At 37.5% G+C, this 26,071-nt stretch overlaps 2 protein-coding genes and 1 long non-coding RNA gene across 6 annotated transcripts; all 3 read right to left on the reverse strand.

Annotated features, from left to right (window-relative positions):
* Positions 1 to 594: 594 nt before the first annotated feature.
* On the reverse strand, positions 595 to 3,524 carry LOC119992181 (probable galacturonosyltransferase-like 7). 2 transcript variants are annotated; one of them, XM_038838844.1, is made up of 2 exons: positions 1,925 to 3,524; positions 595 to 989 (listed from the first exon to the last, which is right to left on the reverse strand). In XM_038838844.1, the coding sequence occupies exon 1, from the start codon at positions 3,048 to 3,050 to the stop codon at positions 1,956 to 1,958; it is 1,095 nt and encodes a 364-aa protein (XP_038694772.1). In that variant the 5' UTR covers positions 3,051 to 3,524; the 3' UTR covers positions 595 to 989; positions 1,925 to 1,955. The 2 variants fall into 2 exon arrangements, with proteins under 2 accessions (XP_038694772.1, XP_038694771.1); XM_038838843.1 differs by having other exon boundaries at positions 1,920 to 3,524.
* Positions 3,525 to 8,832: 5,308 nt separating this feature from the next.
* On the reverse strand, positions 8,833 to 13,581 carry LOC119991997 (importin subunit alpha-like). The gene is made up of 11 exons (XM_038838568.1): positions 13,222 to 13,581; positions 12,687 to 12,783; positions 12,521 to 12,612; positions 12,267 to 12,398; positions 11,956 to 12,141; positions 11,681 to 11,844; positions 11,510 to 11,588; positions 10,476 to 10,604; positions 10,094 to 10,221; positions 9,590 to 9,964; positions 8,833 to 9,359 (listed from the first exon to the last, which is right to left on the reverse strand). Exons 1-10 carry the CDS (start codon positions 13,441 to 13,443, stop codon positions 9,592 to 9,594), a joined length of 1,602 nt encoding a protein of 533 aa, XP_038694496.1. The 5' UTR covers positions 13,444 to 13,581; the 3' UTR covers positions 8,833 to 9,359; positions 9,590 to 9,591.
* Positions 13,582 to 14,107: 526 nt separating this feature from the next.
* LOC119990929 lies at positions 14,108 to 21,655 on the reverse strand. Of its 3 annotated transcripts, none has more exons than XR_005466107.1 (4): positions 21,075 to 21,654; positions 20,740 to 20,945; positions 15,807 to 16,120; positions 14,108 to 15,160 (listed from the first exon to the last, which is right to left on the reverse strand). It is a non-coding gene; the product is annotated as an uncharacterized LOC119990929 (long non-coding RNA). The 3 variants fall into 3 exon arrangements; XR_005466106.1 differs by lacking the exon at positions 14,108 to 15,160 and adding an exon at positions 18,282 to 18,326 and having other exon boundaries at positions 15,771 to 16,120; positions 21,075 to 21,655; XR_005466105.1 differs by lacking the exon at positions 14,108 to 15,160 and having other exon boundaries at positions 15,771 to 16,120; positions 21,075 to 21,651.
* Positions 21,656 to 26,071: the final 4,416 nt, after the last annotated feature.

Genomic DNA, 26,071 nt, shown 5'->3' on the forward strand with positions numbered 1-26,071 from the left:
TAATATAATCTCCACATAGGAACCCAATTTCATGTGCCTTTGGAGTTTTTTTTTTGTCATAGAAATGACACTCTCTCCCACTGAAGGGACTAATTGATCATGACTTGTAATGGAAAAAAAATCCCGACAAAACAGCCAATTTAAGACTTTGAACCCATAAAAAAGAAATCCCAAATGGGCCTTCATCAAGATTTGGACATGCTACGGGTTTGTTTTATATGCCCAAAATCAGATTAACAAAAGAAGATCTGAATATCAAATACGATAGAAGCAATTCCATCCACATGAATAACCTACTCTCTCCCACCAATCCCGTAACTGGGGTTTCTTCTAGAATAATCTAACAGTACCGAAAATTATAGAACAATAACCGAGACAGCAAAGCTGTCAAGTTCAGATTGAATTTTTTTTCTTCATGATTTGCGCGACCTAATTTAAGGTAGGCCCCCAGTATGTTTGTTGCCAAGCCCCAATCATATATAATGTATAAAGACATATATACGCAAATATATAATTATAATCAGACCAGCTAAGCATGGAACAACATATACCATTTATCCTACCGACAGCCAGCCCAGATTAATACTTCCAACAAAATAATAACAAATGAATGAATATTAATATGAAGAAGCTGATTCTAGGAGAGTCCAAACCAGCTGTCCACGTGTGATGCCAGGGCAAAAGAAATTGGGTCCCAGGCCCAACTTTGGCCCTTCGTACCACGCAACAATGACATCTGGGTATTCATTATTATATTCTTACTTATACAATAATCCTGAAAAGCCTATATCATTAACCACCTTTTAGTTATTAAAAAAATTGCAGTTAAAAAATGATGGCCTCCTCATCTACAAAGAAACAAACATCCGAAGGGGATCAGCATAGCATAGAGTTGTGCCGCTGCAACCGAAGAAAACTCTCGTGTTTAGGTTGTTCCAATGCCGGCTCTCCCTCCCTAATTTGGGTCGTCAGCCGGCAGATGCCTTGCCCTGTTTAGGAGAAACCATACACAAAACACAACTACTCATATGCCAGAAAGAGGGAGAGGTTTACAATGGATATATCCAGCAGCTGGATTCTGACAATGCAAAACCAGAGTCGTCACCAAATAGCAATTTGTGTCCAAAATGAATTTTTCGTGTTTAATGGACTGTAAAGATGTTACTCGAAAAAGACATTAAACTTATGAGGACAACAAATTATTGATGCATATATATTTCCGTTGATTTCGGTCTGTTCTCTTCATCAAAAGCAACCCAAAAATAAAAATAAAAATAAAAATGCACAAAGCTGAGCAAAACAATAAACTGAGTCCAAAAACCAAAGCAAGTAAACAGCCATACCCAAATTTCTAAGCACTGGAGGGAGATATGCAGTTCTCAGGGCATTGAAGAGGGAGGACGTTAATTAATTAATGCCTCCTCAGTTAAGGTTGCTTATTTGCAGTTGAAGAAATTGAATGGAGTTAATAAAATAAAAAAAAAAACTACCACTTGGGCATTCTGTAAAAAAAATCTGCCAAATGATTAATACCCCAGCGAGCTCACATGAACTGTTCATCACAATCTTCACAGACAACAAATCTAATTCTCTTTGGCACTGATGATGATGATATCAACTGGAAAATGGAATTGCTGGACTCCAAAACCAAAACAACGCATAACATGATCAGAATATCTGCCTTTTCTCTCTCCATTTTATTTTCAGAGGCCGGAATAATAGAATGAAATTAAAATACAAATCGCCTAAGATATCATCATATTGAAAGTAAAACTCAAAAGAAAAAGCAAAATTAAAAATAAAATCAACAAAATAAGTAACAGTGACAAGAAGAAGAAGAAGAAGAAGAAGAAGATAATGAAGATAACAAATGGTGAATTAAAGAACAAGAAGATGACAAAAACAGTCCTGAAAAGGAATTTACCAATCTTAGTACCAGTTTTTCTTCTGTTATTTCAATGCTGGTGTCCATACAAGTCGTATCGCGCCCATAGTCCGTCGAGCGGGCACGGTAGTTTGGAGTCTAGCCTGACCCATGGCTTGCCGCTACCGGACCAATGTAGGAGGCTAACTGGACCAGGGTGCAAATTACGACAGCTGCCCCTCACATTATCACCACCTAACCCGTGCTGGTTCCACCGGTGCTCGATCGGCTCCACGTGTCCCGCAAAAACCAAGAGGAACGGCGGCAATGATCCAAGCTCGTAGATGCGGTCGTTCTTCTGGATCTCCATCCACTTTTCGATCCGTTTCGTGTATCCGGCCCGCCTCCACTTAACCAGATCTATGATCATCACTCCAGTGTTGAAGTAGCACTCTTCCCGGCCGTCAAACGTATCGGAAAACCTCTTGTTCGACCAGAAATTGTCCGTGAAATACTTGGTGAAGTTAGCGTGGCAGTATTCCGGAGCTCCGATTGTACTAGAGCCCAGGCTCGTACTCCAGAGCTTCGCAATATCGTCAACCACGACGAGATCAGAGTCCAAATAAATCACTCTGCCTACACACGGCTCCAGCAGATCCGCTAAGTAATTCCTAGCATAATTTAGCGGCTGTTCAAGTGCTTGCCTAACCGAAGTTGAGATCAGGTCCCGTACAGTCATCGGATCGAAGTAATACACCTTGAATTTCAATTGAGGGAAAGTGGATCTTACTATGGTTTCCAGATTGGTTTCTGAGACCAGAAAATGAAAGAAAATGCTCTCAGGACACAACGAATGCTGCAAAATCGAATGCACAGCGGCTATCGAACCACGGAGATACTCCACATCCAGAGTAATCGCCACATGAACCAAAGACGGATCGCATACACCTGTTTTCCCAGACTTAGTTGAGCTACATGCATCGGCATTGCAGAACACGGGGGCTTTTCTGAATGAAAACCGGTCCATCGAATCTGCGGCGTGTTTTTGGCCTGGAAACCGTAAAAATCCGTCGAGTTGAGACGATCTAATTGCCTCGGCGGGAGGAAAGGATTGCAGACTGGGTGATAGAAGGATCATCACCATCGCAGCAGTGAAGTAGCGCGAGAATCGCCTAATCCACAACATTTTCACAGAGTAAAATCCCTCGCCGCGTCTTCTTCTTCTTTTTCTTAGATTTGAAATCGAACCAACTACTGTAACCGAAAACACAGGCGATCGAAAAAACGCTTAGGTTGTCGGCCAGAGTTCTCCAAGGCTCAAAAGAAAATAAATACACAGACAAAAAAAAACTCGAATCGATCTTCTTTTTCTCAGTGCGTCAAAGAATATTTGCGGTGGTAACGAAGCGACCGTTTAAGAGAGAGAAAGCGGTAAAAGAATCCATGGATAGAAAGCGAACCAGGGCGCAAGATTAAGCGCCCGTTGCTAATGTGCGCTCTACTTCCCCTCTTCCTGTGTCGATCGTAGTGTGTCTTGTTCTGGGAGACGAGGTAATAGAGGAGCAGAGGCAGAGAGAACCAGCACTAGCAATAGTGCTGCTTAGATAGAGAGAGAGGGAGACAGAGCAACCTTTTCTTACAGAAATTATTATTTTTTGTTCAAATAGAAATAAATGAATAAGTCTGTGAAAACAATAACGCAGACCATTGTAAAAGCAAAAGCACGTGAGTCATTAGTTGAATATGTATGTGAGCTCACTCATTATTAGATCGTGGGTTCGAATCCTATTCTCTTTAAATTCTATTAAAAAAAAAAGAAAAGGTCCAACAATATGCTTTCCTTTTTTTGGTATATAATATAATTTGTAATAAGCTTATCAAAATCCTTATCTTTTGATAAGCGTGTAATTAAGCCTATGCAATTTAGAATATTCTGTTTTTCCTATAACACCTCTCTTGTTTTAAGGGATCAATTCTTTGTATTTTAGGTAAATAATAATTGTATTTAAATTCCTTTTGGTATGTCTCTTAAAACTTTCCATAAGGAAATTTAAAATCATAAAAATATAATAATTGCATAAGAAAATCGAACAAACCTTTAATTACCCACCATTACGATACCAACTCTTCAATTAGTAAAACCGGATTTTATGCACTCATATTTTCATAACCTAATTTGCATTTTGTGTGATAGTAAATGAGTGTGGTGGGACTATTATGGTGGCTCGAGATTTATGTTAAATAAATTAATCATTCGAAAGAGATGTTAGGGTTAGTAGTTCCTCAATTTATTTATTTAAAAAAAAAAGAGGGTGTTACCCGAAATTGAAAACCCGATTGGCCTGCCCGACCCTTTGCCCCTTGAAGTGGTTGGAATAGTGAAGATCAGCGTCCATTCTCAACCATAAAAAAGGTTTCTACAAGCCGCATGATTGTGCCACGCACCATCGAGAAGTGGTTGATCCACAAAGTGCTTGTGATATTGGCATTTGCTTTTCAAGAAAAGAAATTTAAAAAAAAAAAAAAGGAAATATGTTTAGTCAAAATCAATTACTTTCTGCTTTTCCACTTTTTTACTATTTAATGTGATTTTGATAATTACATCCATCAAATCTCTTTTTTTTGTTTGTTTGTTTGTTTGCATTGGCCTTCTTTCTTATTATATGTGACTGTGTTGGTAATCAAATACAATCTCTAACTGGAATTAATTTATTTGTGCATATAGTTGTCATGAAAAATTTCGTTTATCTTATTTTTTATTATTATATAACCAATGCTTCTTTAACGTATGGAATGGTAATTGCGTTTAGTCATCGAAATGTGGCATGTTTTGTTATGGCTTCATTCACAGTGGACAAGACTAGGCAATGCCCCGCAGCGCCGATGGCCCCCCCTGTTTGACTACCCTATTTTTGTTATTTAGCACGCATTTAACATGTAATCTAAATTTTCGCAAAGATGTAGGGTCATTTTGGTGTATTTTACCCGATATTTCTATTACTTTATATTTCTATTACTTTATAGTATAAATGTTTTGTCCAATCTAAACAACCATTTTCCAACTCCAATTCGGAGGCAATTTTAAGAGCATTGTATGCTCTTTTGAGAATGATTCCTTTTAGGACAATTTTACTAACATTTTCACATTTATCCCCATATTATCCTCACATAATTAATGAAATTCCGAAAATGACCCTGCAATAGTCACCACAATCCTACTCCTAACTAGTCACTGTCGACCTACTCCCACCACCATCTAGATGAGCAAACCAATCACCACCACCGGTCCATCTCTCTTTCCTACCGTAGCTATCGCTGCATCACCCCCGACTTCCTACACTTCCTCCCTGGCACTTCGTTCTCATCTGTCGGAGCTCCAACGACACTCGCGATTCCGACTCCCCATCACGGATATGCCAAAACAAGGCAGCAAGGGCATGTATTACCAATCATAAAAGAGCTTCTAATTGCAAGTCCAACTCTTCACTGCCAATACAGATAGGTCTTTTTTAGAAAATGGGCTTTTCTCCGAATCTAGCTTCCCTCGTCTGTGCTCAGAACTCATTCTCTTTCTTTGACAATAGACTCCACTGGGTTTATGTGAAGGATCGGATTTGAGTTAATGTGAAGGATATCATCTTGGTTGAGCGTATTGGACTTGCTTTCTACCCTTAAGAGATAGGATCTGGTTTTGGAGGTGGTTAATGGTGTATCTGGTTTTGGAGGAGGTTGGAGGTGATTTTAGGAGGATGGGCAAAAGAATGATCTATAGACATTTATTAGTTAAAAATTTTGTATTTCTTGTAATTAAAAATTTTGAGATTATGGAATAAAAATTTTATGATAATTATATATCTTTAATTTTAATTAAGTATCTTTATTTTAGAAATTAATTATATTTTTGCATTGATTTACATATATTACAAGTAAAATGAATAATGCCCTACACGTAATTTGACACAGAATATTACACAACATAAATATTACCAGTAAAAATTCAACTAAACACTATCAAACAACATATCTACTATTAAAATTGTCTAACATTTCTGCTATCACTATTTTTGTTGAGATGTAGACTAGACCAGATTAATTTTCACATGCAAAGCCGGAGATGGAAAATCCAGCGAATCCAATTTAACACACACACCAATGTCTGTGTCTGTGTCTGTGTCTGTGTCTGTGTCGTCAGGCTTTAATGTTTGAGGTAAGTAAACCATCCAGCACAAACCAGGCCTGATTCAGTCAAGCCAATGAAACACATCCACGTGGAAATATTCGCATCTAGTGGTGTCAAGTCTATATATAAGGGGAGGGGAATGCAGGCGTACGTACGGTGAGCCTGAGCCTGAGCAAGAGCAAACAAATATACATACAGCTAGCTATTGTGGGGGTGCATGATTTAGCAATAAAATGATTTTACGGGTTGGGGGTTATGGAAGGCGTTTGGCAGTTTGGTTAACAAGGAAGGAAGGATATGAAGTATTAGTATTTGATGTTAATTAGGACATGAATTGAAGTAGTTTGACAAGTCAGAAGTGGTTGTGTGTTGATGAGATTTGATACTAGTAACTAATTCATACGTGGGTTTAGGTGGTGTAGCAATTCGATCGGTTTGGTAAACGGAATTTCTAATCCTAATTAAACAACAATCTCTAATCCCATCCCATCAACAAGTCAAGTAAATTGTATGGACGACTTCTTTTTGTATGATTTTCTTAATTCACAAGCCAAGCTAATTATATATTTAAGGCATCATATCCTATCCTGGCAAAACTTCCAACTTAACTTATCATGCGCGCTCCTACAGGAATTTCTCCGACTACAAGCATAGTTTTCTTGATTCGATCGACTCTAATAGGATTTTGAATCATTTTTAAAACAACTGCACCAAAGTTAAAAGTATTAATCCCAACGTACTCTGATAGTTTTCGTGTATTCTATTTTTTACTACATAATCCAGGTATACCATACCATAGGAGCAAAACTCTCATTCATCTATCACATCGGGCCTTATTGCCCATTACCCACATCAAAACATGGCCTTTTCACTAACCCCACGTTTCAGCATGGACTCCTCCACTGAACTTCTCCTCCAAATCTTACCCCAACAAATCCCAAATCGCAATGTTGTTGTTTGTTTTAATATGAGACTTTAAAGAAGTAGGCCCATTGGGGTCCATATCCCTTTGAATCAGGATCCAATATAAAAATACATGGTTGGTTTCAAAAAAAGCCCATATAACCCCCAGCCCATTATTGTGCCAGATTAGATTAGTTATGGTTGTAAATTGTTTAATGAACCATGACAACATGTATCTCTCTTAATAAAGTATAAAAATGTAAATGAAATGGAAAACAAGCAACTAGCTAGACAAGACAAACATAGTTGTTGCTTGTCTTCGATTTAGGTAATTGGACACACCCATAGACACACTGGTTGATTGTCTTCGCTTATTCTTCATCAATCTTTCACATGGAGCTTTAGCCTTTCCAAACTTCATTAACCAGCTGACCAACTCAAATTACTCCTCAATTTGAACGACAGATCCTACAAGAAACACAAACAACCCACCAAGACACAGACGAAACCCACGATGCCATTCAATTCTAAATACGCAGAAGCAGAGGAAGGCCGACCAAATGTTTTATCCGGCGGCGCCTCTACATGTGGCTTTGTATGTGGTGGAGGGGGAGGAGGTGGCGGAGGAGGAGTAGGAGGAGGTGGCGATGGTGGCTTAATATTTGGTCGAGGTGGAGGAGGGGGTGGTGGAGGTGGAGGTGGAGGTGGAGGTGGAGGTGGAGGAGGAGGTGGTGGATGAGTATTTGGTGGCGGCGGAGGTGGAGGAGGGGGTGGATGAGTATTTGGTGGCGGGGGAGGTGGAGGAGGAGGGGGTGGATGAGTATTTGGTGGCGGCGGAGGGGGAGGGGGTGGATGAGTATTTGGTGGCGGGGGAGGTGGAGGAGGGGGTGGATGAGTATTTGGTGGAGGTGGAGGAGGAGGAGGGGGTGGATGAGTATTTGGTGGCGGGGGAGGTGGAGGAGGAGGAGGAGGGGGTGGTGGTGGTGCTGTTAGTCGTGGAACTGGTGACGGCGGTGATGTTTGGCACGGATTCTCACAATGATCGCACATAGTACATGCTTCTTTATGGTTGAGTAATGTTAGGGCCGCGAGTGAGGTGCATTTTCTTTCGAATCTAAAGAAGACAAGGAGACACACCAACACTGTTACTCTCGAGGTTTCCATTTTCTTTCGTTTCTGTTTCTCCAATTGAAGCAACCTACAATTTTAATGTTGAAAAAACAGAGCTTGAAATATACAGAGTTAAATTAAAACAAACAGAGCATATAGAGATTATGCATTCTTCATCAATTTATGTATCCATTTTGTTTCCACACAATCACAATCACATGCTCTCCTTTTATCACCAATTTATAGGAAGAAACTGGCTTGTGTGTGTGTGTGTGTGTGTGTGTGTGTGTGTGTTTAGGATTAGGAGCACACATTTTGTGTGGGAAATTTCATAGATGTTTACTATGGTGGTGGTCAAGGGTTCTTCTACAAAATCAACATTTTGGTTCCATCTTCTTGACAAAAGACTGGATAGGTATTTGAGTTTTGAAGAATTGCTCCATTTACATAGTGATGAATAGAGTCGTCATTATATTCTTATTTATATTATAACAATGTGGAGGAGCACAGCATTGTTAGGACACCAACTAAAACAAACTAAACGTTTTATAAAACAATTCATCGTTGATGCTAAAGATGTTGGACGATTCTCCCGAGCGCAACTGTCGTGGCTAAAAGTTATATTTGGGCTCACTCACATCAGCACACAGGTCAGGTCCAGCCCTGCGAGACATATAGGCTTTTGTTGAACACACACAAATGAAATTACCAAGAAATTAACAGAAGGAAGGAAAAAGTAGCACATAACCCCAAAGAATTCTGAAACATTTCACTCTAGTCGCAAAAACCCATCTTGGTTTCCAATATCAAATCACCAATGCATACTGAAAATATCATACGCCACTTCTTCAATTTCTATTTCTTTTTTCTAAAAAACTGAGCTTATCAGCAAGAATCATGGGGGAGAATGAACAAAAACAAAAGCTAAAAAATGACACGTGTATTCTCCTCTTTCATGTAATAAAACCAGTTTAAGCATAGATTGGGATTGCTAGCTGCATGCCCAGCCCCAGGCCCAGCCCCAGCCCCAGCCCCAGCCTCAGCCTTGGCATGTATAAAGAATAGTTCACTAGGGGAAAGGGGGGTAAAAAAATACTCTCCGACTGTGTTTTGCCTGCAACGACCAAGAATTGCAACCTTCCTAGCCATACAAAATCCCAAAATCTGTGCCTTCACATGCGTTTTTATTCAATTACTGTAAAGCTAAACAAGAGAGCAGCAACAGTAATAACACCCTTGCATTGACTCATCCAACATCAGAAGACCGGGACACTAAAGCTTCATTCCAACAAACGAAAGGTCCTGCAAAAACCAAGTATGAAATCAATATAAATGAGCAACCCACTCAACTTCAAATAAAACTGATGTCTCAATCTGTGCTCCACCTTCCTACTATCGATACTCGAAATATCAGTTTTAACACATAAAAAAGCCCTGCACACATACAAAAGACTGGAACATATATTCTATAGGTTATATTGTGTAATCCTAAGATATCACCACTACCCTAACTCCCTAACTGTGATAAATACCTTCAACTGAAGTTGAACCCTCCAGACGGGACAGGATGTTCACTGCCCCCAAAGTGAAATGCAGGCTGGGCAGCATCACCTGGAGGCAAAGGCTCATCCTCCTCCTCAAGCCAATATGTCTCGAGGATCTTCACTGTTTTCTCATATATCTCATTGTTGTCATGATTCTGAAGACTTTCAATCTTATCTAAACCCTCAGCATCATCAATCATTTGGGCATACAGATTAACATCTCCTGTTTTACCCAAGCTCTTCTCAGCTTCCCCAACCTTCAGAATGTTCTCAAGGCCTTCCAAGCACACAGAGATGATTCTTACGTCGGGACAAATCAAGAGATCACACAGTGGCTTAATACATCCCTGGGCTACCAAGAACCTGTGTTGCACAACAAAAGAACCTTTTACTTTAAAAAATGGTTAAAAGCTGCTAGTATGTGGCTCAAAACAGGGAAAGGGGGGAGGGGGGATTAAAGACGTTAAAAGAAAAAGATAAGAAAGAATATACATTATTTGCTCATGAGTGCCACCAGATGTAGCATTTGAAATAGCCCAGGCAGCTTCTTTCTTGATCTCAAACTCAGCATTCTGAAGCAATTGGACAAGTGGAGCAATGATGCCAGCCTCAATCACCGCCTGCACAAATTCAGTGGACAGTATACCACCAAAGAGACAAGGCAATAAAAACAACAAAAAAACCATTAGAACTCATAAATGCACAAGTTCCCCATGGGACTCAAAAAAAAAAAAACAAAAGATTGCAAAATCTCATAGAGCTCGAATATTCTAACAAAAGCTCAAGGAGAAAACAAAAATGTCACCAAACAATAAAAAAAATCTTAAAAATAACAGTAAGAAGTTGTAGTTCATGTGTCACATAGATGAATAACCTGTATTTGATTAACATTTCCAGCTGTAATATTAGAGATTGTCCAGCATGCTTCCTTCTTGATGCTCTTCTTATGATTATTTGTCAACAGGTTCACAAGGCATGGGAGGACCTGATGCTCAATTATGCACTGAAAGAAGGAAGGCAGGTAATATCAGATCATTCATTCATAAGATAAAGCAATATAGAACGAAAAACTTGAATGAGCCACAGTCACTATGTAAACATTAAGAAACATCAAAAGTAACCAAAAAAACATGTATGATTGATTAATATCTTTTTGTTGACGAAACAAGAGCACCGAACACTAAATGATGCAAGAATATAACATATTTTCCACATAATTTCAGAAGTCAGAGACAAAAAAAAAGAAAAGAAAGACATTCGTAGTAACCTCTGTTTATTAGATTTGTTTTTCCTCCAAGCAGTCTAATGTTCATTTGAGTTGTTATTGTATCTTACTACATTATACATGCGGTGGTGGAAACACATCTTCCAATTTATCAAGATCAATCTCGTTTTTCAACAAGCCACTGATGCATTTATTTTTCTTTTTCTTCCCATATTTGGACGTAGCAGCATTATATCAGAGCAAATTGTCACTGACATGACAATACAACTATGTGCTTGATTGAAAATTAACAAATACAATAGACCAATCAGTTTAACTGACAAGAGTATAAATTACAATAAATCTGATTTCTCTTTCGATTTCAGATATTACAAACATTGAAATCTTTAAAACAGTACAACGCAAAAGGACATGCATAGTTGTATACCTAAAACACATGAGTCAAAATATTGCACTTTGTCCAACCATAGTCATTGGACCTCTATTTCCGTTATTGTAAATCACAATAACACAATCAGGTAAAGAAAAACATACTCACAATTTAAAAAACCTGAGCATCATAAAAGTACCAAACAAATCAGGCGATCCTAAACCCTAAACCGGCCTTCCAATCTACTAAAATTTATCCTGCTAAAAAGCAGAAAGAACTAAAAATAATGGTGACTCAGCCCATATACAAGTACCTGAGTCTGCATATCATCTCCAGTAACGATATTTCCAACAGCTCGCAGGGCAGGAATAAGCACTGTAGGAGATGGATGACTAAACAATAGATATATTGAAACGTTCAGCTTTCAGGATAAAGTCGTAGGGAAAAAAAATGCCACATATAACAAAGAAAGTTCAAAACTTACAGTAGAAGGTCAACAAGTCGAGGGCAGACTCCTGCATCAATAACAGCTTGGATTTTGTCATTAGTACCGTCTGAGAGATATGACAGTGCCCAGCAGGCATCTGTAAGGACTTCCTCATCATTTGAATGTATAAGGCGCTCCAGAGCTGGAAGAGCAGGCTTTGTCTGCTTAATGGATTTCAAAAGCACCAAGTCACTAGCAATAATATCAACCGGGCAAAAAAATTCACTTCTTGATGACAGCTGTTTCTCTTTAGAATCCAATTATCTTCTAACCTGATCAAATGGAGGCTGTGGCTTGCCTCTGCAGAAGTTGGATAATGTCCATGTTGCATTTCTTAGCATAGAAAGCTTTGCATGCTCATTGAATTGAGCCAACAATGGCATCAAAGCCCCATGACCAAGGACAAGATTACGACATTCAGGCGAGTCACCTGCAATGTTACCTAATGCCCAAACAGCCTACAACTCCAAAGAAAGAGAACAATCAGTCAATTAACTACACAGTTATTAGAAGTATTTCTTAAACACATTACAATATATTAAAAATGCAAATACAACACCGATTCATAGATGCCTTGGTTTACCTGTTCCCTCACATCATCATTGGGAGAACTTAAAAGATTAACAAATATCGGGACAGCTCCACTATCAATTACAACTCTGGTATTTTCTGATGTTCCAGAAGCAATATTTGTGAGAGCCCACGCTGCTTCAAACTAAAAGCTCAAAAAATGAAAATTGAAGACAACAATTAGTAAGGTGAAAAGACAAACATAACACATAAATATATAACAGCATATAAAGCCAAAACCAAACAACAAGGTATGAGCTCACACACCTGAAGCTTTTGCAAGTCATTCTTCGCAAGAAACTGTACAAAGCGAGGAACTACACCAGCTTGTATAACTTCATTAATTGGAGGACTGCGTTCTGAAGAAAACTTGCCGTAAGACGAAATTATTTCAGCAAGACAAGAAAGTAAGATGGTCAAAAAGAAAAGTAACCTATGGAAAGAATCTTTCGGAAGTAGGTGGTAGCCTCAATTTGCATAGTATTGTCTTCAGACCAGATAGCAGCAACATTTACCTGGAGACTTTCCAACTGCAATTAAATTATACAGAAGACGTGAGTCCATAGTTTTCAACGAGAATAGATAAATAAACAAGTAGCTTATGGTCTTTGACAGCAAGCGCATTCCAAGTTATATGGAATTAGCAGAAGAATTCAATTCCAATTACATAATCTAATTTGTTTAAATGTCCGATAATTCAAATTCCAAAGTGTACTCCAAAACATATTATCCAGTAATAACAGAGATCCTCAAATTTATTCAATCGCTTCTTCTCCAACTAAATACCCAGGCCTTGTTGTGCAATGGAACAACTATCTAGTTTCGCACGACAAAAGGGGGAAAATCAAAGTAAGAAAAAGCCCTAATCACCTTAACGATCAAAAAAATTCAAAATCAAATCAATAAAAACATTGAAATCCAATAGACAATAAAAGAGTATATGTATCGAGAGATTGAGATAGATACACCTTCTTCACGGTAGAAGAAGCGGGGTCAGGCAGAGAGGAGGAGAGTTGTTGTTGCTGACCAAGGACTCCTTCCCTTCGTTTCTTCAGCAAGCTCTCTTCCCTCTTGTTCTTCCGGATCTCAACGAGGTTGTCCTCTCTCCTCCTCCGTCCCTCATCGGCATCCACCGCAACCTTGTACCTGTTCCGTCGGACCTCCGTCCTCTCGCTCGGCCTCAGCGACATGGCTTAATAGAAAGCAAAGAAGAGGACAATCGATTGCTAGGGCAACGAAAGCGAGAGATTGGTCGCCGAGAGAGGAGAGCGAGAGAGGTCGACTGAGGAGGGTATCGAGAAGTAAATAGTAATGGGGTCGCGAAGGGTTTCAGGTTTCAACTACCTAGAGTAATGGGAATGTGGGCCTGGAATATAGATTATTAACGAAAACGCCACTGATTTTGAATTTCAAACTTGAAAGGCTCTCCGTGCCGTTGCCTTTCGCCACCGATTTTAAAATATTAGTAAATAAATAAATTTCAAATTAAATCTGACTAAGATAAATAATAAGTTATTCTCACGATGGATATGATTTGGCTCATCATCAAGTATTGAAGTATACATAATTTAGTATTCAGGAAACACCAATGGCTACTTTAAATTAAGATGAAGGCTATTTGCACCCTAGTGTGGTACCAATATATTTTGCATTGTTACTAACCCGGATATGACAAATGCTGCTTTGTTGATAGATCGAGTTTTCCTGTCCTTGCAAGACAAAAGCTAATATCATATCAACGTATAACATACTTGTTTTTGTTTTTGTTCTTAAACAATATCGAACATGCATGGAATTAACAAGTTGTTTAAACATCCATCAATATATATATATATATATATATATATCACGCTCGGCACGCATCAAGCATTCACAAAGCAAATCCAACATAACATAAAACTATAAAAGTCGAGTCAAATTATCCATCAAACTATAGTAGTCTAAGAGAGTTTATATTCCATATCCTAAAGATCAAGCAGGGGCCAAACATCTCTCAGGCCCATTTACTTCTAGTTGGCCCAAGAAAGTTAAAATTGTGCGCCACAGTGCTATCGTGGTTTACTGATTCAGAAAAGTGGTGCACCTATCTAATTATCTATACTATAGCACACTTATAAGTTTAAACACAATAAATAAATATATATATTGAAACTGTGGCTTGGTGATTTGCAGAGAATATCAATGATATATACTTGTGTTTTTTTTATCTGCTTTGGTGGTGGTGGTGGTGGATATCACCATATTATTCATATCCACTGTGTCAAAAGGTGTCGAACATGGAAACATGACTATATTGTTTGGCCCTTAAGAGATTCTTCAACTAGGCTAACCCACCCAAATGATAACCATATCTAATGAGAATCTCTCATCTTTGGAAATATCTCTACTTTGAATCATGTTTCTTACTTTTACCTGGTTTCCTCTCATTATCAAATATTTTATCGGTTGTCAATTCTCATTGGATAAAATGTCCGATAACACCATCTAAACTAAAGCAGTCATTGCCGTCTTTGCAAAAGAACAAAGTGAGAAAATAAATTAAATAGGATGCTCCCCTCCCCTTAATAGTTGTGGAGATAAAAAAGGATGCTGTCTGGGTATATTTTCCAATACTTTCTTTCTATCAAAGATACAGATAACTTCTTCCCTGCTAAAAGATTAAACAATTAATAATAAGTTTTCTTTCGGTCTATAAAGGGAAAGGAAGAAAAGAAACAAGGAAGCAGTCTGTCTAGATTAATCTTGTAAAAGAGACTAATGATGCCACGCCATATATATAACCAGGCCATGGACTTGATTATTATATCATCATCCCGCGCAACAAATCCTTACCTTATTGAAATGGCAACTGAAGAGAGAGGAAGTGACGTGGATACAGGCACCCACAAAGAAGGCATCCAGGAACACCTGAATGTGAATGACCCATCAGTACTTGCCAGCAATGAAACAAAAAAGTCTCACTTGGGAAAAGCACTTGCACACAGAGCACTTCATGCCTCAAGCACCCGCCGCAGCGGTGGAAGCAGAAAGGTCAGAACTAATGATACAATGGCATTACCAAGTAGGCTGAGTAAGGTCACATTAGCTGATGACGCAGATAAATATTAGAGCAAAACATAACTTAGTTGTCTTGGGTGGGGTAGCACTTTCTTCTAATGCTAAGTAATGTAGCCAACTCAAGCAGATGGCAACAATTAAAATGTTACCGCTCAAATATTTGACATCTAATCTCGTCTAATACAATCTCCAAATTACCCTTAATTGTACTTATGTTCTAGATTTAACAACTCACGTCAAAAACAATATTAAAAATCCAAAAACATGAAAGTTTTTGCAGCTACAGCCTCCTGCAGATTTCACTACCCCATCAACCTCCTCTGGTACCAATTATCAATCACAAACGGGAAAATTCTGTGATGGAAGATATGTGTATACATACTTGCAAGGAATTAGTCTAAATATGTTGTATCTTATCAATCCAATCCAACGTACGTGTTAAAAGCTTAAACAAATTTCAACCAAAAAACGAAGCAGTCGTCCTCTCAGTTCTTACCTGCAACTTAGGTAAAATGTCATGCCCATGTATTTAGATATTATTTTCCCTTCCTTTATCGCATATGATTGTATTCGATCACATCAAGTCATCAATATGCTTTTTTATTCAAAGAGATCAGAGACAAGGGGGAACCAATGAAAGAAGTGTCATACTCTTGTTTTTGTTCACAAATTGTTGGGTTTGGGCTACACCCCACTCACTTGCACCCGGCCAGAGAAAAAGCATTGCCAACCAACGTGAGACCCTTTCTTCATACATATCTTCAATTGCCTTCGTACCATTTTTCCCTTCCAAGTACGCCAAATGCAACTCTGAATGACATAATAAGAGATGAAGAATAAGTTGTAATATGGTGAGGACATGTCTCAAAGCCTCTAATGCAATGCAACTGAAAGCACCAAACAACAAAATAAAAAGATAGATTTGATTGATATAAGTCACAAAATTGAACCCTAATACAATCTCTAGAGTGTGGAAAGCAACAAGAATCTATTTCCTATTTTTAGTACCCTACATGTTGCAACTTGCAAGAGTGATCAAAACACAACAAAAGTCTCAACTTCCTATTTTTAGTACCCTACTTCAATAGGTTGCCAACTTTGCATAGGTATCTACTTTCTTTTGAAAAATCCTATGTCATCTCAAGCTAAACAGTAGTACTTCATTGATGAGAAATGTCACTGACCAGCTGTAGAAAAGCAAACAAAACGGCATGAATTTTTGACATTCGTCCAATTATAAAAGGGGTCTTGGCATGCATCTGGTGCTGTCTCATCTAACACCCACAGCACTTCTTTAAATTGTGGATAAGCATCTTCAAGATTGCGTAATCTTGAAATATATGGCCATCTACAAAGTATCATCATTATGTTCCCAACATTTAGATATTCTGCTTTACTGCTAATAATTATTTGGAATGTTGTAGATACAACCTTAATTCGACATTGCTGTCAAACTGTTTCCAGAGTTTGAGCCTATCACATCCACACTTACATCCAATGGTAGGCCTTGTTGCACCATGACTAAATGAATCGTTAACCATACAGAGGAACATTGCAAACTTTAACAACCACAGCATGAAAAGATGCAACCCAAAAAAAAAGGAAGAGTTAATGACATGAACTATAACATATTGGAAATGTATCGCATGCATATGCATACACACTTGTATATAAATATGTCTACAAATGTCGTAGACCTAACCCCTATCTTTCCTTGAACATGAATCTCTCCAAAATTGAAATAACAATACATGATGGAGGTGGTGTGGTACCATCTACTCTATCATCATCTGGACAAAGACATCTTTTCTAGTACATATTACTAGTCATCACTTTCTAGTGCACAAGGTATATCTTCTACCTAGCGAGGAACCCATTAGCACAACCTCTGATTCGTTCAAGTTTCGTCGTATTAGGGTTGTGGCAATTATGTTGTTTGTCAAGTCGTCAATTCTATCTCAGAACTACACCTGCAAGAAAAATTTTGCTTGACATATAGACGAAAGCATTGGTGTGTCGAGATCTGCTTCACCAATGTTACTTCGACAAAGAAAAAAGTTAAAACTATTGATTTGACCCACAAATAACATGAACAAATCTACTTAAATATGTTGATTTGACAAACAAATGCTAAAATTAAGACTTCAACACTTTGTTGATTCTAGCGAATACCAAAGAATTGGAAATAAGACTAGCCATCTCTTAATTTAATTCAATCAAAAACTGAAAAATACCCTCATGGGTTTACAACCTGAAATAACTATAAAGGAAACAAAATAAAAAAAAATCTCTAAAATACTGAAAAATACATAAATAGCTGATTCAAAGGCCCAAACACCTTAATGATCCATTACGTCCCAATTTCTCATTCCACTCATTGCACCAGCTATGCGATCCACATCAAAAAGGAACCTTTTTTGGAGTATTCAAACATCTGTCCCCTATTTCAAGGAGGTTGTCACTATAACTTGAACTTATCAGTTCAAAATTATAACGAGAATCCCACAATCTCTATGTTTTCCATGAAATGCTTATATTAGTGAAGTAGCTAATGGCAGGTCATCTCCCATTGAGTTTTGTCCAAATCCCCTTGGAAAAGTTTGATAATGTAAGTTTATTCCAAAGTTAACTAAACATAAATAAACTTATGCCAGTCTGTAGACCCACTCAATTTCACTCCAAACTTATTTGTGAGCCATTTTCGTTAGGAAGCACTACCATGATCTACTGGAAAAAGGTCATCACATGAAGCCCTTTACATATTGGAGGAAATTCTTTTGACAATCCTTTAAAAATAAAATGAACTTAGGATCTTTAAGAGAAAAGAAAACTAACAAGTGCTTGGTGGCCATTATGCCGTACTTGTGCCCAAGTACTAGAAAAACACTCACTCACTCCAGGGTCACAAATAATATCATTATTTCACCTAAAAGAATCAAAGAAAGTAAAAGTTTTAGTACCATTTACGTACCTGTAAGTTTGTGCCTAGAGTAGCTAGCCATGCTGGAACACAAATCTAAAAGAAATCATATATGTAAGGAAATGAAACATGAAACGATAATATGTATTTGGTCTACATGAACTACATAATAGACATGTTTATATGTAATTTCACGATAATATCTATGAGATAATGAACCGTATATTCTAAAATATCAAGCTAACCAAAGAAACTAGGGTACAGATTAACAAGGAAGATTATAATATAACCAATTTTTTTGGTAAATATAATAATATGACCATCTATTCTCCTAATACTAAGCTCTCACTTGCCCGGAGCTATATCCTATGCTCCTTTCATATGTTTGATATACACGCTCAAAGTGTGGATTGATATAGCTAGGCACTACAGTAAGACAAGTAGACAACGAATCCAACTAATTTTATTGCTGTCTCTGAAAGGTCTCAGTTAATTCTATTTGAAGTGAAAATGAGCTAAGTTTTGTCATGATAATCATAATATAGCATTATAACTTAAGTGTATAGGGCCAACATTCTGGTTCAAACAAGTGAGGAGAACTCTGATTTGACACTGTGGTGGGGACAAATGTTATCTTCCATAGGAGAATCAGAAATTAGAATTCTCCAGTGGAAAGTGAAAACAATATAATGTGCAAAATTATTGGTGGAAAATAAATGTAAAAAGCAAGCACATGAGCATATCTATCCCTAATGTCTCGTCAGAAACTCTCCAAGGGAAGAGACCTTAAACACGACAATTTAATACATATCAGTAAAGTGAGCTACAAACCCTGTCGTTTTGTAGTGTGTTTCTACCCATCTATAAAAGAGCTACAATAAACAACTTAGAGGTATTCTTAAAAGAATGAACTGTTCCACGTTACTGCTCAAGTCACTGTGGTTTAACTTTTTCTTAAACCACAATGGAAGACCAACAAATAAGAACTGTGTATATACATTCAGAAAAGCCAAGAAGTATAAACAAGAGAACGACACAAAAGAAGCTGAGCTGAAAAAACTATCGTCTCACAACATGCACCCCAAAACATTATTGCAGGCAACATATTTATATGCAGAAACCCTTGAAATATCCTATGTTTCTTTTATGTTCTTCTCAAAGTGACTCAAACTAAACATCTTTGATGTGTATTCATACATATTATTCCAATCAGCATGCAATTGAAAATAATCATTCAAAATTAATTTACGGCTTCCCGTTTTTAGTAATATTGTCTTTTCCTCCAACATAAAATGCAAAACGACAATTTTTGAACAAACAAGCTCCTAAAAAGTACACAGATTCAATTCCTGAAAACAGCCTCTCCACAGATTATGTGAGAGTAACAACTACGTACATTTTGCCTATTCTTGACCCCGCCCACTACGGGAGCCTTGTTCATGGGTGTTATTTACCCTTTTTTGTACCAAGCTAATGGAGAGTGTCAATGGCAGCCCTTTTAGCAAAGTTTGCATGAGATATCCAAGGCCGCTCTCCATCGTTTCCTAGATACTTTAAGAAAGAGAAAATCAATCAAACATGGATCATGGGAGACAAACAGTGATCATCCCATGAAGGATTTAAAGTACATAGATTCCCATGATTTTGGCTGACAGAAGCTAATGAGGTATCGATGCGTGTGGTGATGCTGGCAGAATAAAAGAAAAGAAAACACAAATCAAACCAACGTTCGATGCAAAATAACACTAGAATCCACCAGGAACTTTAGAGGAAACTCTCTAGGGTTTTGATATATTGGATAGAATGTAAAAGTTGATGACCATTAGGGCCAGCTACAACCCTAATAAGATGAAAACACGGAAATATAAAATTACAAAAATACCCCTAAAAACAGAAAACAATCCGTTTGAGGCCCGAAACAATGGAATTTCGCGAAACCGGGTTGGATCCAAGGACGTAGGTGTCTGGTTCGATTCAGAACGCCGTTTCACTTTAGCCGACCAAAAATCGTTGTAAAATTTTCTAGTTAGGCAAAAATCAAACAAAACTCAATCCCGCTGGAATTTGATTTCTACTAGCTGGTAAAAGTGGTAATTTCATGCAACTTTCTGTTTTTATCGATTCAACTCCAAATGAACCCAAATCAACTCAAGATCAGCTCCTATATCATGTGGGTAAGCAGGTCACAATGATACAGAATACAAGAAGTACAACAGAATGATCAGTTTCATTTCTCTGTCACTTAAAAGTTAAATTTAAAGGAAACAAGAAGAACGTTAAATAAACAAGGAAACAAAAGTTTAGTAGAAATGTAAAAGACAATACCATCATGCGACATGATTTCAAACTTTCTATGTTTGGACCACACATGGTAACTAGGCAAACATAAAATAGAGGTTTGGACAACGCTTGTTTCAATTCTCATATAGATAGGGTTTCTAAGCTTAAAGAAGTAAAAAAGACTTTTAAAAAAAAAGTAGAAATGAGAATGACTGGATTAAATAGTTACCTGTGTGTATAAATACAGGGCATCAGGTTTCAAACATCTAACAGCAACTTCCCCTTCTGAGAATATGGCAGAGAGCTCAATCCACGCTAAGTTCTCGTCATCCCCAGAGAAACCAATGTGTGATCATAATCCCACTTCAGAACTGAAGCTTTTTGGTTCTGTACTGACCAAGCAAGATGAAATCCTAGCCCCCAAACCAGAGAACCCTGTAGAAGACAGGAAATTTGAGTGTCAATTCTGTAATAGAATGTTTGCCAACTCACAAGCACTTGGAGGCCACCAAAATGCACACAAGAAAGAACGCCAAAGGGCCAGGCCGGCAATTTATCAAACACCTGGTAGGCGCTTTACAGCAACGGTTCTAAGACATCATGTAGTTGGATCATCAGTCCCGTCCTTCCATCCAAACGGGTTCGCAGGATGCAACTCCGGCATTGCTTCGAGAGTCGGGTCACTGCCGGCAAGTTGTTACCATTCAGCCCCATTGTTGCTGCGACTGTCGCCTTCTCAAACCCACATCGCACAACCATTGGTTCTTGATGCTGCAAGTCCTCCATTTGCTGGGATTCCAGGTGAGACACCTGATGGAGACAATGCCGGCATCGATCTCCATCTTAAACTTTCTCCGTCTAGTTAGAACTTAGAAGACAAAAAAAGTGAGCGTGTTGGTTCGAGTAGGTTAACAATGCAAGAAGTTGTGATTTGCCTACTTGTGCTTTAACTAGAACAACGAATTCCATGCGTACAATAACAATAGCAAAACTTCTGGAGCTCCTCCTCAGCTGGCATTTCTGCTCGGAAATTGATTATTTGAGTGTGGTGCGACTGTGAAGGGTGTGATCAATAGTCTAGTCAAGTTGGCGAAATTCTTGGCCTCTGAAAATTCGACATGTCCTAAACTCAAGCGACTAAATCCGTAGACATATAAGTTTTGTGTCACTCCTGAGCTTTGATCCAACTTTCATCAATCACTTTGTAATTTTTTTTTAATCGAGAACAACACAATATAGTATAGGGTTGTCCTTTACACATTCCATATGGTTTAAATTCAAGTTATTAGGTTCGCTCGTACATAAATTTCTCACATAATTACAAAATAAGTTGACCAAAACTCAATGTGTGATTATAAAAATATTACTCTCAATGAAAATCGAACTCAAAATCTCCCAATCCATACAAATTGTAATTACATGTTTACATGACCTTCATTTGACAATTTCACATGTATTGTCGATCTTTCTTTTAACATATTGGAAAGATTATTCATGACATAAATTATTATTGACCGTCACATGTTACTGTAATTACAACTTAGAAGAGCATGTAAAAGCATGACAATCACACAAATATTAAATACACTTCGATCTCCTCCAAACATGTGAAGAAAATGATCAAAACACTAGTTAAGTATATTGCATGCATTATTGGGCCTGGGCTTTGACGTTTTTTATATATGTGAAGAAAAAAAAAGTTTAGAAGATTGATTAAGACAGGCTGCTTGGGCCCATTTTCTTTTGTAGTTTGTTGGACCTGATGGATATGGATTTGAGTTACATTAAATCTCATAATTGGACAAAAGCCTATATATATAGATATGAGTATCCATCAGTTATCCGATGATACCATTGCATTGATTAACCCAAACTCGATGCGATGATCCAACATATCAGTAGAGTACTGAATCTATAGTTATTTGCTGTGCTCTTAATTGTCATTTTAGGATGAATACCCATATAAACATTATAAGAAACATTGCAACCGACAAATGAGGAGAAATTGGAAGGCATGCATAGCTAGCTAATGTTCTTCGTTCCTCATTCTGAAAAATTAGACTAATTTACTCCAACAATTTTCTCCTTCATTCTCATTGAAACCTAAACGTACAAAAACATAATCGTTGATCAAATCAAACCGTTGAAGACAAAAATGAAAAAACATCAACCCATCATTACAATTACCCTTCTCTCCCCACTCCTTGATCTGCCAAATCCAACTCTTGGTTCCTTTATTTCTCACAAAATCACCAAGAAAACGTAAAAGGAAAAAAAAACACATAAATCAGACAACGTACGCGAACAATTGCATGAGCCATGCATGCAAATTGACTCTCCTCAACGTAATGACCAATTAGTCCTGTTAATACGTTCCATGTTCTGAAGCCTCATTGCTTCATAAAAATGTGCTATAAACTCCTCGGCTTTCGCATCAATCATCACATCGCCAAGACCATCAGCGTACACCTCCTCCTCCTCATCCTCGTCACATCGATCGAGCTCTTGAAGGTTAACCGCAGACGCATATTGGCTCATGCCACCATCAACCGAACTGTTCGAGCTAGGAAGAGCAGGCGACAACGGTGGCGTGAACGCATCCTCAATGTTCTCAACCATCACATCCGGTGGTGGCATAATTGCAGGAGCCGTGGATGGCAGTGGAGGTGGTGGGGATTGGTCATTGCTTTGGAGATGCAATGGGCGGCCGCATTGACCCCAATAATTTCTTCCACAATCCCACATTGGTTGTTGGCTTCGCCCCAGATTTCCTGCGTAGCATATATATATAATGCTATGCGGAGAAAATTCATCACGCGACGGCTTTTTTTCTTCGGCAGGCCATTATTTGTAATGGCCTGGTTTCTGTTGTTGTCCGGAGTGGCAGGGATGATGACGGCGCGTGGTGTATCCTCCATTCAGGGAGGAGGTTGAAAGAGAGAGAGAGTTAAGGTTCCTCGCTCACTCTCTGAATATGCATATACAAGGGAGAAGTGTGTGTATATATAATTTACTAAGAATAATATTTGAGAAATAAAGAATATTCTGGGGGTTGGGGAGTTGTGGTTTACTTAAAATGACAAAATTACTCCTCAATGTGAACTAATTATTAGTCATAGAACAACCAATCACGTATGAACAATAGTGCACACACTGGCTTCCCTGAAACGTTTTTGACCAATTTGGGGAGTAATTTTTCTATTTCTAATTTTCACTCATTTGGTTATGACAATTTAATTTTGATTGGTTGTATCTACTAAACATATATACATGCATATAGTTATATATTTTCAGTGAAGGACGTGGGATGGGTTCATATTTTTTTAAATCACTTGAGTGATAGTTTAGTTGTTGAATCTCTATGGCAAAATTTATAGACTGGGGAGGTATTGAATTCGATTTTTGTTTATAACAATACTCTTATGATCATTCATTGGACTTGGGCGCAAAAGGCAAGTTACTTTATATATGGTGTCATTCTAAGTTTGTTTTCAAAATAAAAAAACAAAAAACTGATGTTTTGGAGAGAATAAAGTGAGTTATCTTTCATTCGTTCATTTTGGTAGCGCAAAATTCTCTAATTCATTGATTGTGTCGTACTGGTCATCATTCAACAACAGCCTTGCACGTGGTTCATCCAGAATAAATAAAATGAAACATAAAAAAAAAAAATAGTATTCAAGGAAAAATCAAATAAATTTAAAATGAAAAATAAGCAGAAAACATGCGTCCATTTTTTTTTATTTATTTTTATCAGAGAAAACATGCGTCCATGCAAGCAACCAGCATGAACAAAATGAACATTTAATTTTACATACGTTACGTAGTTGTGAGTGGGGTCCGTCCATCACAGACTATATACTTCAAGACCCACCATTTATTGGGTCATTGTGTGGGACCCTCTAGTTTATATCCAAATGAAATCCTCTTTTATGATAGTATTTCGTTACATGAAGACAAGTATGGCTCTTTAGCTTGTTTTTCCTAACTAGTGTAAATTATGCCTTGATCATATCCATATACCAACCAATCATAGGCTATTTATTTTTTTTTTTCTCTTTTCTCGTTAAAAATCAATGTTTCGATTCCCTCTTCTTTGTGAGCACCAAATTATCATCTCACACAAATTGTACCATTGTGAATTAAAAGACATGACAACAAAATACATACGTAAAAGCAAAGATCTTGTTTTGATTAATTCGAAGTCTTTGAGTTACTTATGCGTAGAAATTTGTTATGTTCTTGAATTGGATTGTGTCCAAGGTCCACAATGTTATACAATTACATTATAAGCAAGTTCTAATTGTTAAATGCAACATATTGTCAAGACTAATATCTCACATTATTCAACCGAGCAGTATATAATTAAAGGTCTTGCACCTCTCACGTAAATACACATTTTCTCGACTTAAGAACCAATGGCGACTGCTCACAAATAACAAATTCATGCGAGTCCGTAACTCATAATGGACAATATTCTTGATGTGTTTGAGTTTGGAATTCTAAAACACGTGAGTGTGTCACAAAATGTGTAAACTGTAAAGAGCTGTCAACTGGTTGCTTGACATGTACATCAGGAGGAGCTGTTTATTTGTTTTCTTATATATAGTCTTTCAATTTCTCTGCAGCAAATAAGATGGAAGTAAGAATTTTTAGTGACGTTTTAATTTGGGCTTGATTGTGATTTCTCTGTACCGTTGCCTTCTAAAGTTTCATTTTAAATTTTAGCCCATAAATTCTGTTGCTTTTTTTTATTATTGTAATGAATAAATTATAAACATTTTACTATTTAGATTTTCTTCTAGCTTCTGTTGCAACAAGACAACTATAATCAATGTGAATACAAACTTATATATTATTAATCATTAATCCTTGAAAAAAAAGAGAATAAAAAGAGTCATAAATCTGAGTGGCATGCAAGTCATTCAATGCAGCATTATTTGATTCTCTCTAAGCATTTGCATTGACCAAATCTAGCAGGTCGGGTATCAAGTCTTCTGCCATATTTGCTAGGTAATCAATAACACTAAGTTTGTCATTTCTTAGAATACTACAAGAAGTCTCTCCTCTTTATTAGAATAATCAAAACCAATTACGAAAAAAAGAATGACATCGAATGATTGAGCCAGCTTCGTATTCTTCCAACTTTAATTGGAACTTTTAAGAACTTAAAACGCAATCATTTACTTGTTCTAATTAAAACCTCTCTTTTTTAAACCAAGAATAACTCAACAGGTATACTATTTGGACACTCAAATAAACGTAAACTCGGGTTAGACTATACACTATACACGCGCAAATCCATCTGATATATTAGTTAGGCCAATACCCAATATAAACCACTTAGAAATAGTTAGGTCAGATTATAATTGAACTTTCAAGCTCGAACGATATTCCTTACACCCTAATAAATTCAGAGAGATAATTATCTAAACTATCTCAGAGTGTCGTGCTAATTAAAGCCCCTAACCTTTTTAAAATATTAAGGGAATTATATTTCGTAATAAGAAAGTTAAACAAAACATAAACGGAACCAACCACACCAAACAGAAACCGAGTGT

The sequence above is a fragment of the Tripterygium wilfordii genome, chromosome 22 (genome assembly GCF_013401445.1).
Source record: "Tripterygium wilfordii isolate XIE 37 chromosome 22, ASM1340144v1, whole genome shotgun sequence".
In the NCBI taxonomy this organism is placed as follows: domain Eukaryota; kingdom Viridiplantae; phylum Streptophyta; class Magnoliopsida; order Celastrales; family Celastraceae; genus Tripterygium; species Tripterygium wilfordii.